This window comes from Microcaecilia unicolor, chromosome 9, assembly GCF_901765095.1.
Source record: "Microcaecilia unicolor chromosome 9, aMicUni1.1, whole genome shotgun sequence".
Classification (NCBI taxonomy): Eukaryota; Metazoa; Chordata; class Amphibia; order Gymnophiona; family Siphonopidae; genus Microcaecilia; species Microcaecilia unicolor.
Genome location: NC_044039.1, coordinates 173,235,649 through 173,250,055, shown reverse-complemented (window position 1 = coordinate 173,250,055; position 14,407 = coordinate 173,235,649). Strand labels below are relative to the sequence as shown.

Sequence of the window (14,407 nt, the reverse complement as noted above, 5' to 3'; positions counted from 1 at the left end):
GTCAGCATTTTTCAGGTTGTTGAGGGACATTTAAAATTATATATATATATATATAGTGGTGTTTGAACCCGTCCCTTGGTTTACAGTTCTCTGCACTAATCACTAGGCCACTCCTGTTTTGCGGGGACATCTGTGTGGGCATATTTTTGAAAATGATACCAGACAGAAGTTCATGACCCTTGGATTTTGTCATTCAAAAGTTTGACATTTCACTTTGGAAAATGGCTATTCATTTTGAACCTTTTCAGTGCAAAAACATATATCTCACAAACAGAATTTAACAGAAAATCCAGACAATTTCCCTGTTTGATTATGACTGTGAGATGGCCAAGTTTGTTTTGGGCATTAAGATCAGGATGGGGTTTTTTGTTTGTTTTTTTACTTAACACACTATTTTTTTTAATGCCCCTCATAGTAAATGTCAGCAGAAAAAGATCTACACAGTCCATCCAGTCTACTCAACGACAACAAGGTGGCCAGAGTTGTATCTGGCACACTGCACAGGTTCTACTTCTTCCTGATTAAACACTGGTATACTTAACCTCTATCTCTCCCTGCCAATTTTGGGGTACAAACAGTAGAGGTCTGCCCAACACTGACCCTACTGCCCAACTACTGGAGCTGCTATCTAAGCCCACTCCAGCCTTGATCCTGATCTGCTGTCTTAGCCATTAACAGGACCCAGTCTGCCCGGCACTGGTCTTACTTGCCAACCTCTGAAGCTGCCATCAAAGCTCACTCCATCAATAAGGTCACTTAAGCTGTGTTTTAATTGGATTACATCTTTTTTCTATACAGAAATCCTGTGTCTTTGTCCCACTCATGAATTTTTTCTTTAACTGATCTGTCAGATTTTTGCTGACAATCTAAATTTATTTTTTTCTTTTTTAATGACACATTTTACTTTTGCCATTCAGTGCACAACTGGACTTACTGATATTCACCCCCTTATGTACCATGAGGTTTCCTCTGACAGTTGCAACACGTTTCTCCCAGTCATGCACAAAGTTCTGTCATGGTTGGGGAGGACTGCTCCTTCTCTCTATTTAACCCTACAGCTGAGCTGGGTCCAACCTGACCAGTAATTACAAAATCATATTAAGAAAGGGAAAGGGAAATGGGACTTGATATACTGCCTTTCTGAAGTTTTTGCAACTACATTCAAAGCGGTTTGCATATATTCAGGTACTTATTTTGTACCAGGGGCAATGGAGGGTTAAGTGACTTGCCCAGAGTCACAAGGAGCTGCAGTGGGAATATGAACTCAGTTTCCCAGGATCAAAGTCCACTGCACTAACAACTAGGCTACTCCTAGTTTCCAAAAGTCCTCAAGATTTACATTATGGGCCTGATTCATTAATGAGGAAAAAAAATCTTTGTAAGTCAGGCACTGAGTGTCAGTGAGTGCTGCTAAATGAGCTGCTCTTATTTCCTGCACACTGCTTTTACTGGTAGTCAAACACAGTCTTCACAAAATGCCTGAGTGATACAAGCAGGCAGCATGCAGCTGTTGAGATGTAGACCCCTGCATGCAGCCTTGCAAACTCTGAGGCCAGAGCACCCAGGTTCAACACCATTAGGTTCTGATGACATTAAATTATTTTTACAAATATGTCATTTTTTGCTCATTATTTTACAGGCTGCCCATAATTTTACTGATAGCTGGCAAGCATGATGAAAAAATAATCAGCCTACTGCATAACAGATTTGGGCCAGCACGGGAGATATTAAGTACTGTGGAGACTTCTTCATGTGTGACTGTCCACATTCTTGCATTCTGCAGACAAGAGGCTTCAGGGAAATTAAAAGAAATGTCTGCTATATTAGCCACTCTGTAAGCTTCAGAGAGTAAAAACAGGAATAGTTTCCATAGGAAGAAAAAAGAAAAAAAAAAAAACATGAGGAGAAAAACAAATGGATGAAGAGATCATGTTCTGCTAGGATAATCTCTCCTTCCTTCCCAGTGATGATTATTCAAAGATGACCAAAGAGCACAATATGGAAAATCCAAGACAGTGGGCAACACATGTCGGTTCCAATGACTTGTCAGTTCCTTGCTAACACAAAGATTCTTATCATTTAATACACAATATTCTAATCCCAAAAATCCAACAACTCAATGAGCCTTTAAATGCATCACAGTGTTGCATCATAGTCTCTTGGGCACTTGCCTAGATTCACTGTGCATCTGGACTCATTCACATTTTCCTTTCCTGCCACCGGTATCTCTTTCTGTGAAACTCTGCCATCTTTTGCCATAGGTATAGGAGCAAATCTGCGAGGAGCCGGAGTCTCCAGCGGGGATTTTCCTGAACTCACTTCAGGATGAGGTACGCAAGCTTTCATTTAAAGGGAAAAATACACATATAAATAATTGTAAGTCATTTTTTTTTGTCCCAAAAATGATAACACGCACCATGGCAAAATGTTATGAACATATGTATGCATAAAAATTGTAAAACAATACATTTTCTGAGAACAAATATTACATTACCCAATTACTTTATAGCGCTTCAAGTACATTTTTGCAGCTAAGATAAAGAATTAGCATTCTATACTCTACAGGGGGAGAGGGAAAGCCAGGCAGAAGTTACTTTATCTTAAGAGACTGGGTTGCAGTCATATAAAGACAGCACATTCATTTCTGTAGAATGGGTGAGGGGGAAGACAGCAGAGACCGTGTAACAAATGTTGATGTCACCTTTCCAAGGATCAACAAGTAGATTCTGTAATGGCAGGCTGTGCACTGAGATAAGGGAGAGAAATTCAGGGTCTGATAGCTATACATAAAATATGATGCAATGCACAGAGAAATGCACAAGGGTATCTATTATAAGAAGGAACTACCAAAGTCTGAGAAGAAGCTTGGGAAAGAAGTGTTAAACAGAAACGCACTATACTCTGTGTTCTTAATAAAGGAAAATGTATACGTGGCACCAAAACAATGAATTTGAATTTTAGTGAACTGAAAGATGTAGTTACCAAGATTCTCACCATGTGTAGCAGGGGCTGAGACAGCAGTGAAATCTCTGGGACAGACAGATGTGGTGGTGCTGTTGCTGGGAAGTATCTGAGGTTGATTCTGTTTTGTGGTGTATGATGCAGGCCCACTGATTGCTTGATAACTACCTGTGTTGACTGTAGAACTAAGAAAATGAGACTGGGGAAAAAAGAATGGTAACATCAAAAGACTAGTGAGGACAACAACTTACATAACTTAATTTACATAACTTATCTAGAAAGTTTTTTTATTCTTGGTTTTCAAAGTTCACAGAAAACCAAGACTGAGACTGGAAAAAGTTTGTGCAAACCGCATACATGGGGTTAATTGTCTAAACGTTTTAAAAAATGTCATAAACCTTGACCTTCCCATCAGCAATTTCAAGGATTTCTTGGCCAGAATAGTTCCCAAACATACAAAAAAACAAAAACCAAGTGTTGCTCAGATACTATAATGCAAGAAACCCAAGGTCCTTACTGGAAAGTACTGATGTAAATTGAAAATGAGGGTGAGCTCTTTCCTATTAGGTAATGTACATGTTTTTCCCAATGGCAGAGGGATTAATTTTCAAAAGAGTTTCAGTACCTAACTGCAGAAGCTAAGCACCTAAATTGGTCCTCAGAAAGACTGATAGTGTTCAACACCTAAATGTTGGTCCCTATAAAGTAGGTGCAGCCATATATCAGGGCCAAGTGAGAAGAAAAAAGTTAAGCACAGTGGAAACCAAAGTGGAGGAAGAAAACTTGGGTCCTCCCAACTCTGCAATGGGTCACTTGTAGGGGATTCGGGGGGGGGGGGGGGGGTTAACAGTTGGCCAACAGAAAAGGGGACTGAAGACTCTACAGAAAATTTTAAAATAATAATAATAAAAGAACAACAACAGCTTCCTCCTCCCCTGCTCAACTTCTTAACTTTTCTAAATGTCTGGAAAAGATGGGTCTGCAGGGAAAGGCTGGCTTGAGTTTCATAAGTGGGAAAGTGGACTTAGCTGACTAAGCACTGATTTTCAATGCTAGCCAGTTAAGTCTAGATCCCAAAAGATGAACACCCCAATTTTGGATAGATAACTTTTAGAAACAGATTTAAAATTATTTTGAGATAATCTAGCAAACTATTCCAGCTTAAAAACTGCTTAATTTAGGTGCTTAATCATAATTTGAAACAGCCTTAAAGTGACTAACACAAAGCAGATGTTTTTGGGATTGCAGGAGAAAGTTGCAACTTAAAATCTGGGATAAAGTGCCCTCTTAAAATTACATGAAAATGTTCAATTTTGATTCAAGGTGTATAATACCTATATTTTTTCATCCAGCAACAGAAACTTTTTTTTTTAAGCAAAGCCCAATTGATAATGGTTTTGTTTATTTTTTGGCCTTCTAAATTATAACTTCTTGTCAGCAGGGAACAGAAGAGGCTGGTAGGGTATTTGAATTAATAGCATTTCCTAGGTTGGCTTATTAAACTGTACATGACTGATATTTTTGAAAAGATCATGTGTGATTTTTTTTTTAATCTCTAGATAAGCTTTTATTTTTTTTCTGAAAAAGTTTCCTTCATTTAGAGGGTATCAGTACACATTTCATAACATAAATTGAGAATGTTTTTCCTATTTTTGATTCCTTCCTTCCTTCAAATCAAGATGGTCATTACATCTGTATACATTTGAACTCCGGTGACTTCTGTGACCAAATAGAGATTGATACAAAAGAGTTTATTTGGTTCCATCATTCCCAGTTTATGAAATTCTATGCTTCTCTCATTTTGATGCGCAACTGATTATTTATAACTAGTAAAAGAGGCCCGTTTCAGAGCAAATGAAACGGGCGCTAGCAAGGTTTTCGTCGCCAACACCCCCCCCCCCCCCCACCTCCCTCCCTCCCTGGCCAACCCCTTCGTTGTTCTGCCATTGCTTCGCCCCTATCATCACGTTTGACGCGAGGGCGGGGCCCGGAGCGATTTCCCACCCCACCCCCCCCGCCTTCCTGCCTCCCTCCCTGCCAACCCCTTCGTTGTTCTGCCATTGCTCCGCCCTCAAGGGCGGGGCCCGGAGCGATTTTGGTGGCTTCACCACCACGAACCTTTCTGAAGGAAGTCAGGGCTTGGCTTCACTGACGTCAGTGTCCTCAGAACGTTGAGGGTGAGTTTTATTATATTAGATTTTGAAAGGGCTTGAAAACTTGGTTGTCTGACAAATATCTTCTTAAGTGCTAGAAAACATACCATTTCATTTTATTAATCTAAGGGCTGTGTAAAAACGTATGTAATTTTTGTACACCCCTTTACTTTTTATTGCAATCTGAGCCTTAAGTGGTAACAGTGCATAAGAATCATGTTAATGATGATTCTTCTTCTTCTTACATTTCAGTACTAATATTCCCATTTTGAAGTTGTTAACTTGAATGAATACAAAAATAAAGTTTAAAATAAATCGTGAAAATTAGGGGGGGAATTCATCAAGGTGCAGTAAGAATTTGCCTTTTCAAGCACCTTGATATTTTGCCAGATTAAACAACCTGCAGGATCCTGGTAAACATCCTAAACATCACTGGTGGTCTGGGAGGGGGGGGGGGGGAGCAGGGGGTCTCCAGGCAGGAGCAATGCCCAGTTGCTCCTGCCCAGTCCAGCACTGCATCTAAAACGTGCACGAGACTTCAACAGGGGTGCAGTTTTGGAAGCAGCACCGGAAAGGGCAGGAACAATTAGGCACCGCTCCTGCCTGAAGACACACAGATACACCCTCCCGGACCACCAATGATGTTAAAAGAGGGTGGGGAGCTTGAACTTATGGAGAGTGGCTGTGGCCCTGCTCTAGTATCCCAAGAGCATCAGAACTCGGCTTTGCGGCTCAGTGCTCCTGGTTGGTGAAATATCTCCAGCAAAAAGCTGGGGTTATTTTAATGTGATTTTTGGGTGCTAACATGACTTGTGTGTACCACCGCAAGCCAGATTAGGGATCTGCATAGTTTGCATCTCATTACCACTTAACCCGCGACAACTCAAATGTAGCCATGGTATTTTTTTTAAAGCAGCATTAGGGCCATTTAAATCATGTTAAGGGCCAAATAACCTGACTTAAGGTTATTCTCCCTTAATGTAATAGAAAACATTCAATGTACTGTAAACTGTAGGGAAGAGTTAGTAAGTATAAAACAGGATAGTCACTGCTTTGTTTCATAATATGGTGAGTCATTTACCAACAGCAGACACTAGCATGCATATAATGGGCCCTATGACAAATAATGCATAAATAACCCCCATACCATGAATTATGATTTGTAGCTATAAATGGATTTAGCCTAATTAATGGAAGACAGAAAGCAAGATTTGTCTCTCATACAGTATGTCATATCTTCATCTTCTTTAAACACAAAAATGCTGCTGCCATATCACCCCTGTTTTTATTTATTTTGTTGCATTTGTATCCCACATTTTCCCACCTATTTGCAGGCTCAATGCTGCTTACATAGTGCAGTAGTGGAAGTAGCCAATACCAGCATGAACAAATACAAAGTGAGGTTATGACAGACTAATGATCAGAATTGATACACATATTAGGGGTCAAGGGGAAGAGTAGGTTATGTCCAATATGAACATTTATATTGTTGTGTTGCGAGGTTAGGCATTTAGGTTGAGTCGTTTGAGTATGCCTTTTTGAACTGGCAAGTCTTTAGGAGTTTGCGGAAGATTAGGTGGTCGCATGTTGTTTTCACAGCGGTCGGTAGTGCGTTCCATAGTTGTGTGCTTATATAAGAGAAGCTGGATGCATAGGTTGATTTGTATTTAAGTCCTTTGCAGCTTGGGTGGTGGAGATTTAGGTATGTTCGTGTTGATTTTGTTGTGTTTCTGGTTGGTAGATCTATGAGGTCTGTAAGCCTGGCACATTTTAACACACAGGTTACCACTTCCACAACCTGTCTCTGTGTCAAGGTGACCAGCTCCTAAATATCTATGCTAAACATTTCCGAAGAAACCCCCAGCCCAGTACCTGAATATCTAACTGCTGTTGCTGTAATTTTTCCAGATGTTGAAGCCGCTGCTCTGTAAGTTGGTTCAGCTGTTTTTCCAGCTCAATGATTCGGTCTCGATAATGGGGTCTCTCTAGTCCTGGAGTCTGGGTATGTGTTTGCTGTTCAGCAATATGCTGTAGAAGTTTATCTCTCTCCTCTAGTTTACTAAGTAGTCCAGAAAAAGAATTGATTTTGGCCTCCAATTCATTCTGCGCCTAAGAGAAGATAGTATCATTACAATGTCCAACTTCACCCTCAGTCACTTTGAAACAGCAATTTTGCAACAGTAACATTTTTTGTTTCTCTGTTATTTATTACTTTCTTATTTAATTTCTATGTTGCCCAATCTCTTAGGAAGTTCTAGGCAGTGTACAAGTAAACTATAATGATCAAAGTCTATTTAGGGTCTGGAAAAAATCTGTAAGATCAAAACAACGCAGAAACACATAAGAAAACTCTATTAAAGCTATTAACTTACAAAGCTTACAACATGCTAAATCGCTATGGATCAAGGGGGGAGGGTACAATCAAACATTTACAATACACAAAAACATAATAATGCACATACTCAGAAGAAAAATGGAAAATAGCAAAAAGCTAACAAAATAGAACTTCTAAATAAATAGGCCTTTAAAAACCTATTGAAGTCACTATCATCTGTGTTATGTAATGTGTCTAGCAGCATATTACACATGGGAGGATCATAACAAGAAAAGGCTCGTGCACAGGTTAAAGTAAGCCTACCATTGACCAAAGAAGCCAAAGTGGAAGTAGTCTGGGAACACATATATATATGATGGCCAATTTGTTATGTGCAGATGAAGAAGCAACGTAAACAACCAAGACCGTCATAATTTAAACAAGAATATAAGCACTTTATATTGTATAAGTTCTCCCAGTGAAGCCATATCAGAGCCGGGGTGATATGGTATGAGCTACCCATGCCCAATATAAACTGTATAGGTGTATGCAACACCAACTGCAAAAACAGAGTAGAAGCAGGCAAGCCATGCAACACTACATTCCCAAAATCCACCCAGGGCATAATAAGCATTTGAATTACAGTATGAAAATCAGATTCTGATAAGATAGGATGCAAGCGTCTATGAATCTTCAGCTTATGGAAACAGTTTCTGACTGCAGTGGTAACATGCAGATGGAAAGTCAAGTATGTATCCAACAAAACACCAAGAATGGAATTTTGCAGACACTTTACATTCTAGGAAGGGCTATACCAAATATTTGTATTCGATTTGATTCAGCCCCGAACACATTATTCATATTCGGCCAAATAACGATTTGAATACAAATAATCTGGGGCTCTATTGTGCTAAATCCTACTGAAATAAACATTTGATCTCTGATTTCACCTTGCTTCTTTTATTATTTGTTATGTTAAAGCTCAATGCCCATTATTCGCATTCGGCCAAATAGTAAAATGAGCTATTTCAGTACAGCTCTAATTCTAGGACTACAACATCATTTTTAGCAATATCACAATGTTCTGAATAAAACCATCTAAATCACTACAATTTGCAATCACATTTCTTATGTGCATAACAGAGCAACATTTGACATTTTGGTTTTCACTACAGCAGTCTGTACAGGAGTAATGATGCTTTCCAAATTTAATCCACCTTCTTGGGGGAAGGGCTGTTGTTTAAGCCTATGTTCTTCCTCATATGTTATTTCTTAAAATGTCCTCTGCCAAATTTTAGAGGAAGTTCTTTAAGGTCAGGACTTACTTTGAAAAATGGAGCAGAGGAGGCTATGGTGGCAGCTGTCACAGCAGCCACAGCTGCAGCCGAATCCAAAACAGTCTGAGTATGACCCTTCTCCAGGGCGTTGCTTTCTGGTCTCTCTCTAGATACATCTTCCAGAAGCTGCACCTTCACTTCTTTACTGACAAAGGTGTTCTGACTTCTGGAATTAACATAAGAGTATATGATATGCCACACAAGGTTAGAACAAAGGATCAAGTTCAACATCCTGTCTAAGACAATGGTCAATTCAGGTGACAAATACTAGGCAGAATCCCAAAGAATAGAGCAGCAAAGAGAGGCAAGATTATCATAAAAAATAAATTTCAAAACTTGTTAAAATACCAGCTTTAAAACAATTTATTTGTTGAAAATAAACAGAACTAATAGAAAAAACACATTCACATTTTAACTTCTTAATTTCCTCCCTGACCTCATCCAGATTATCATCAATAAATCGAGAGAGAATGTTTTGAGAACAGCACTCTGTTTTCTGTCTCCTTTATAATGCAGAAGTCCACACGGAATCCTCTTGCCACGGCAATAATTAAAAAGTATAGCATAGACCATTATTTTAGAAACATGTCCATATGTAAATAGCACCACTTATATGGTAAAATTATGCCTTACCTGCTAATAATTTTCTTTCCTTTAGTCGCAGCAGATGAATGGGTTGTGTCCATCTACCAGCAGGTGGAAAGAGAGATAACGAACTAAAGGCAGTGATATCAGACAGCCAGCTCCTCCTTCATTCAGTATATGTCTCCTCACAACGCAGGATCAGATAAGAAGAAAATGACTAAAGCCTTGCTCACCAAGGAAACAGAATATCCTGCCTGAAGAACAAGGCATTGTCCATATTCGAACTGCTTCTTTTTTTGTGTGTGGAAAACTAAGAGATATCACAGAGAAAAAACACGCGGTGAATGGGAGGGATCATGGATTCATCTGGTACGACTAAATGAAAGAAAATTACCTTCCTTAGCCCCTGCAGCAAATTAATCCAGGAACTATCCAAAGCTATCCCTAAAGAGGGTTGGAAGCTGCCGCTCCCCAAGACAGAACCACCATACAAAAGGAAGCATCCAACCTAGTGGTCACATCTACCCTATAATGCTTCGAAAAGGTGTGCAGAGAGGCCAAAGTAGCCACCCAACAAATTTTGCTGAGGGACAGGACTCCTGTCTCTGCCCACAATGCTACTTGCATCCTCATGGAATGGGCCCTCAAGAGCGGCTGCCCAGAATGTAAGCAGAGGCAATAGACTCTTTAAGCCACTTGAAAATAGTCGCCTCAGGTGCCACAGCCCCCTGCCGAGGCCTAGCCAGCAGAACAAAAAGATGATCTGTACACCGGAACTCATTAGAGACCTGCAAATAACGGCGAAGAACCAAACATCCAGGAACTGCAGGACCGCAAAATCTGAAGGATAATCCTCCTTCCGAAAGGAAGGGAGAAAGAGAGACTGGTTGAAATGAAAGTCAAGACCACTTTAGGCAAAAAGAAAGGCACCATACACAAAGTGACACCCGACTCAAGGATCACGGCACGAAAGGGTCTGAATCTCCAAGATACTACACACCGACATAATAGTCACCAAAAACACAGCTTTGAGGGCGAGCTCCTTGTCAGAAGCCCTGCACAATGGCTCAAAGGGCGCCTTCTGCAGAGTTCAGAGAATAAAATTGAGGCTCTAGGTGGGCAGGCCCTGCGAAGAGGTGGGCGAAGGTGCAGGAGTGGCCTAGTGGTTAGGGTGGTGGACTTTGGTCCTGGGGAACTGAGGAACTGAGTTCGATTCCCGGCACAGGCAGCTCCTTGTGACTCTAGGCAAGTCACTTAACCCTCCATTGCCTGCCGCATAGAGCCTGCCATGAGTGGGAAAGTGTGGGCTACAAATGTAAAAAAAAAAAAACCACACCACATCCAGATGCAAAGTCAAAGAAAAGGCCAACAGCTGAGGAACCGACGCCTGCAGTGGCAACCAATCACGGGACACACACCACCCCTAAAAGGTCCGCCACACTTGAGAATATGCAATCGATGTAGACCGCTTATGAGCCCAGAGTAAGTAGCTATCACTGCATCAGAATAACCATTCTTTCTCAAACGCGACCTCTGAAGACCAGGCCGTAAGACCAAAGCTGGAGGGATCCTTCATCTGAATTGGACCCTGATGCAGGAGGCCTTGACTAACTGGGAATCGAAAGGGAGGTTCCAGCAGCAGATGCACGAGATCTGCATACCACTGCCGCCGAGGCCAGTCCAGAACCACTCCTGGTGGTGCTGAATTCTGTGAAGCACTCATCCGATGAGCAGCCAGAGAGAGAAGACAAAGCAGAGCATCGAGCCCTGCCGACCCAAACTCCCATCGTCAACTGAAGAAGGTGGGCGCCTTGGTGTTCACACAGGACACCACAAGATCCACCTCTGGTATCCCCCTATTCAGAAAAATCAGATGAAACACTTCCGTAGACAGCTTCCATTCCGCCGAGTCCAGGAGATGACGACTGAGAAAATCCGCTAGCTCGTTGGCCTGACCTGTGATGTGAGCAGAGGACAGACAGAACACATAGTCCTCGGTCCACTCCATGAGCAGACAAGCCTAAGCGGCCAACTGCCAACTCTGGGTGCCGCTTTGCCGACTGACGTAAGCCCGGGTTGTCTGAGACCACACGAACCGCCTTGTCCAACAACATGGCTCTCAGAGCATACATTGCCTGCAGCTTCAGGCCTTGTCCTATAATGCGGCTCTCACAGCACACAGCACCACCTCCAGCTCCGGGTCTCCTGCGCTGTCCACTGCCCCTGGGCATGAAGGTGAAGACAATGGGTGCCCCAACCCAACAGGCTGGCATCTATGACAACTACCACTCACTGCAGAGCCGCCAAGGGCATCCCTTTCTGCAGGGAGGACTCGCAAAGCCACCATCTCATGCTGTCGTACTCAGGGCAGCCTCAGAAGACACCGCAGATACTGCCGACCACCTGTTCAACAGAGAGTGCTGTAGAGGAAACATGTGGGCCCTCGCCCATGGCATCACTTCCAAAGTGGCTGCCATCAAGCCCAACACCTGAACGTAGTCCCAGGTCTGCAGCCTCGACAAGTGCAAGCCTGAAGCTTGAGCCTCCTGCCATCTGACAGAAACACACGGTCCTAGATCATGTCGAAGAGGACCCCCAGGCACTCCAGGATCTGAGTTTGCAAGAGATGATTCTTCAGGAGATTGACCACCCAGCCCAAGGACTGTAACAAGGCCATGACCCAATCATTGACCCTGTGACTCTCCTGATCCACCGCATGGGATCAGCCAATTGTCGAGATAGGGGTTCATTCTGATGTCTTCCTTGCGAAGGAATGCTGCTAACCAACACCACCATCACCTCGGAAAAGGTGCATGAGGCAGTAGTCAGGCCAAAAGGCAAGGCCCGAAACTGGAAATGCCATCCCAGAATGGCAAAACGGAGAAACAGCTGATGAGGCGGCCAAATACGAATATGCAAGTAGACCTCCTTGAGATCCAGAGCATTAAGAAACTCTCCTTGCTGCACCACGGATCTGAGAGTCTCAATACGGAAGTGCCATACTGAGAGACACTGATTCACCTTCCAGAGATCGAAGATGGGGCATAGAGCCACCTTTTCAAGGAACAACAAAGTAAATCAAATAGCACCACCACCTCCAGGTCCAGAAGTGACTGCAACATGGCCCAGACCACCGCTCGCTTGGTGGCCGTAGCACATCTGGAATCTAGAAACACCTAGTGCAAGGGAGAAACTAATTCCAGCCTGTAACCTTCTAGGATAATATCCAGATCCACTGGTCGGAAGTGATTTTGGTCCACTCTTCGCAGAAGAGAGTCAACTGACCACCTATGCTGGGCACCGAAGAGCAGACTGGTGCCCCATCATTGGGTCAAGCATCCGCCTGCTCGCTCCCTGACGTGCTGTAGCCCTGGAGGGGCGCTTATCTCCTTGAAAGGAAAAGCGCTGCTGAAAGCAAGGGTATTGGAAGGATCCCGTTGACCTGCCTGGCCGGTACCAGCAAGCCTCCCGCAGGCAGGGTCTCACAGACCCCACCCTCAAGAAAGTCTTGGGTTTATCTTCAGAAAGCCTCTGAGTTTTAGAGTTACCCAAGTCTTTAACAATCTTCTCGAGGTCCTCCCCAAAGAGAAGTTTACTTCAAAAGGGCAGACGCGTAAGACACTGTTTAGAAACCATGTCCGCAGCCCAATGACGCAGCCACAACAAACGGCGGGAAGTCACCGCCAGCGCCATCTGTTTAACCAAGGCACATACCAAATCATACAGAGTCAGCCAAGAAAGCAAGCCCTGACTCTATATGGGTCGAGCCCCCAAAAAGCTGACCCAGAATCCTGGTCTTGCTCGAGCGCCTGCTGCAACCAGCTAAGGCATGCTCTAGCAGCATAACAACTGATGATAGAAGCTTGAAGGGTAAGCACCAACACCTCAAAAGCTCATTTAAGAGAGGCCTCCAGACACCGATCCTGCATATCCTTCAGCGCTATCCCTCCCTCAACCGGGAAGATGGTCTTCTTGGTCACCACCGTTACTAAAAAATCATCCTGCACATTCCTCAATCTTCACTTCCCCAACTGTAAAGGTCTAAAATACAAAGTAACGCATGCGTCAACCTTTTCCTACCTGAGCACACAATTCTGGAACGCACTGCCGCGCAATTTAAAAACATTCTATGAACTAACCAACTTCCGCAAACTATTGAAGACCCATCTCTTTGACAGGGCATACCACAAAGATCAACAAATGTGAACTTCTATACAAATATCCAGAACTGCCTTATAATATTTGCTTGTTAAACTACTACTATGTTTTACTATTATCATATAACCCATGTTCCTTCTGTAATGCTAAATGTATATTTTCTTATAAGTTTCCACTATTCATGATGTATTGTAAGCCACATTGAGCCTGCAAAGAGGTGGGAAAATGTGGGATACAAATGCAACAAATAAATAAATACTAAGGTGTCTACCTTAGGAAGGAGAAACTTCTCTGCGTAATCTGTAGCCACAGGATACAGGTGAGCCATCTCTTTAGCCACCTTCAAACCCCCTTCAGGGTCAGTCCATTGGGCCATAAGTTCCTGAATGGCCTCATGGACGGGAAAGAACAGGTGGCTCTCTCATACTGGCCATCTTGGAGTTGTCCGTAGCCGCAGCTTGTGCCTCAGAGTCAGAAATATTTGAGGCCTCCAAGGCGCTAGAGGTGAGCACAGGAAGCTCATGCCTATGAAAGAGGCGAATGGCAGAAGGATCATTGGATTCCTCCTGGACCACTTCGCCCTCCTCCAGCTCGTCTACCCGGGAAGGGTGCAAAGATTCCCCTGAGAGTGTAGGGATCGATGGGGTGGCCGAGACAGGCCCCAATGACCCCACCTCAGAAATGGCATCCAGGCATCGCCTCTTAAGGGCCGGATCCTCGATGGAAGAATGGGCCACCAATACCAAATCCAGTGCAGAAGCCCCCTGGGGAGGAAAACCAGAGAAAGGGTGCCGAGTCAAGGCCCTCTTAAGTACATAAGTCTGGGAGAAAAACTGCCCCGGACCAGCAGAGTTGGGAAGCAACCCCAGAGAGGCCTCAAGAACAGGAAAAGGTGCCTC

At 43.1% G+C, this 14,407-nt stretch overlaps 1 protein-coding gene across 1 annotated transcript in view; it reads right to left on the bottom strand.

Moving 5' to 3' along the window:
- The window catches only part of KIAA0586 (KIAA0586 ortholog), a 311,131-nt gene that overhangs the window by 272,905 nt on the left and 23,819 nt on the right, over window positions 1–14,407 (bottom strand). The window contains exons 5-8 of the mRNA XM_030214301.1: window positions 8,754–8,931; window positions 6,987–7,223; window positions 2,983–3,160; window positions 2,172–2,339 (exon numbers count right to left, since the gene is read on the bottom strand). Of these exons, the coding sequence (XP_030070161.1) occupies window positions 2,172–2,339; window positions 2,983–3,160; window positions 6,987–7,223; window positions 8,754–8,931 (761 nt within the window). The remainder of the gene's footprint in view (window positions 1–2,171; window positions 2,340–2,982; window positions 3,161–6,986; window positions 7,224–8,753; window positions 8,932–14,407) is intronic.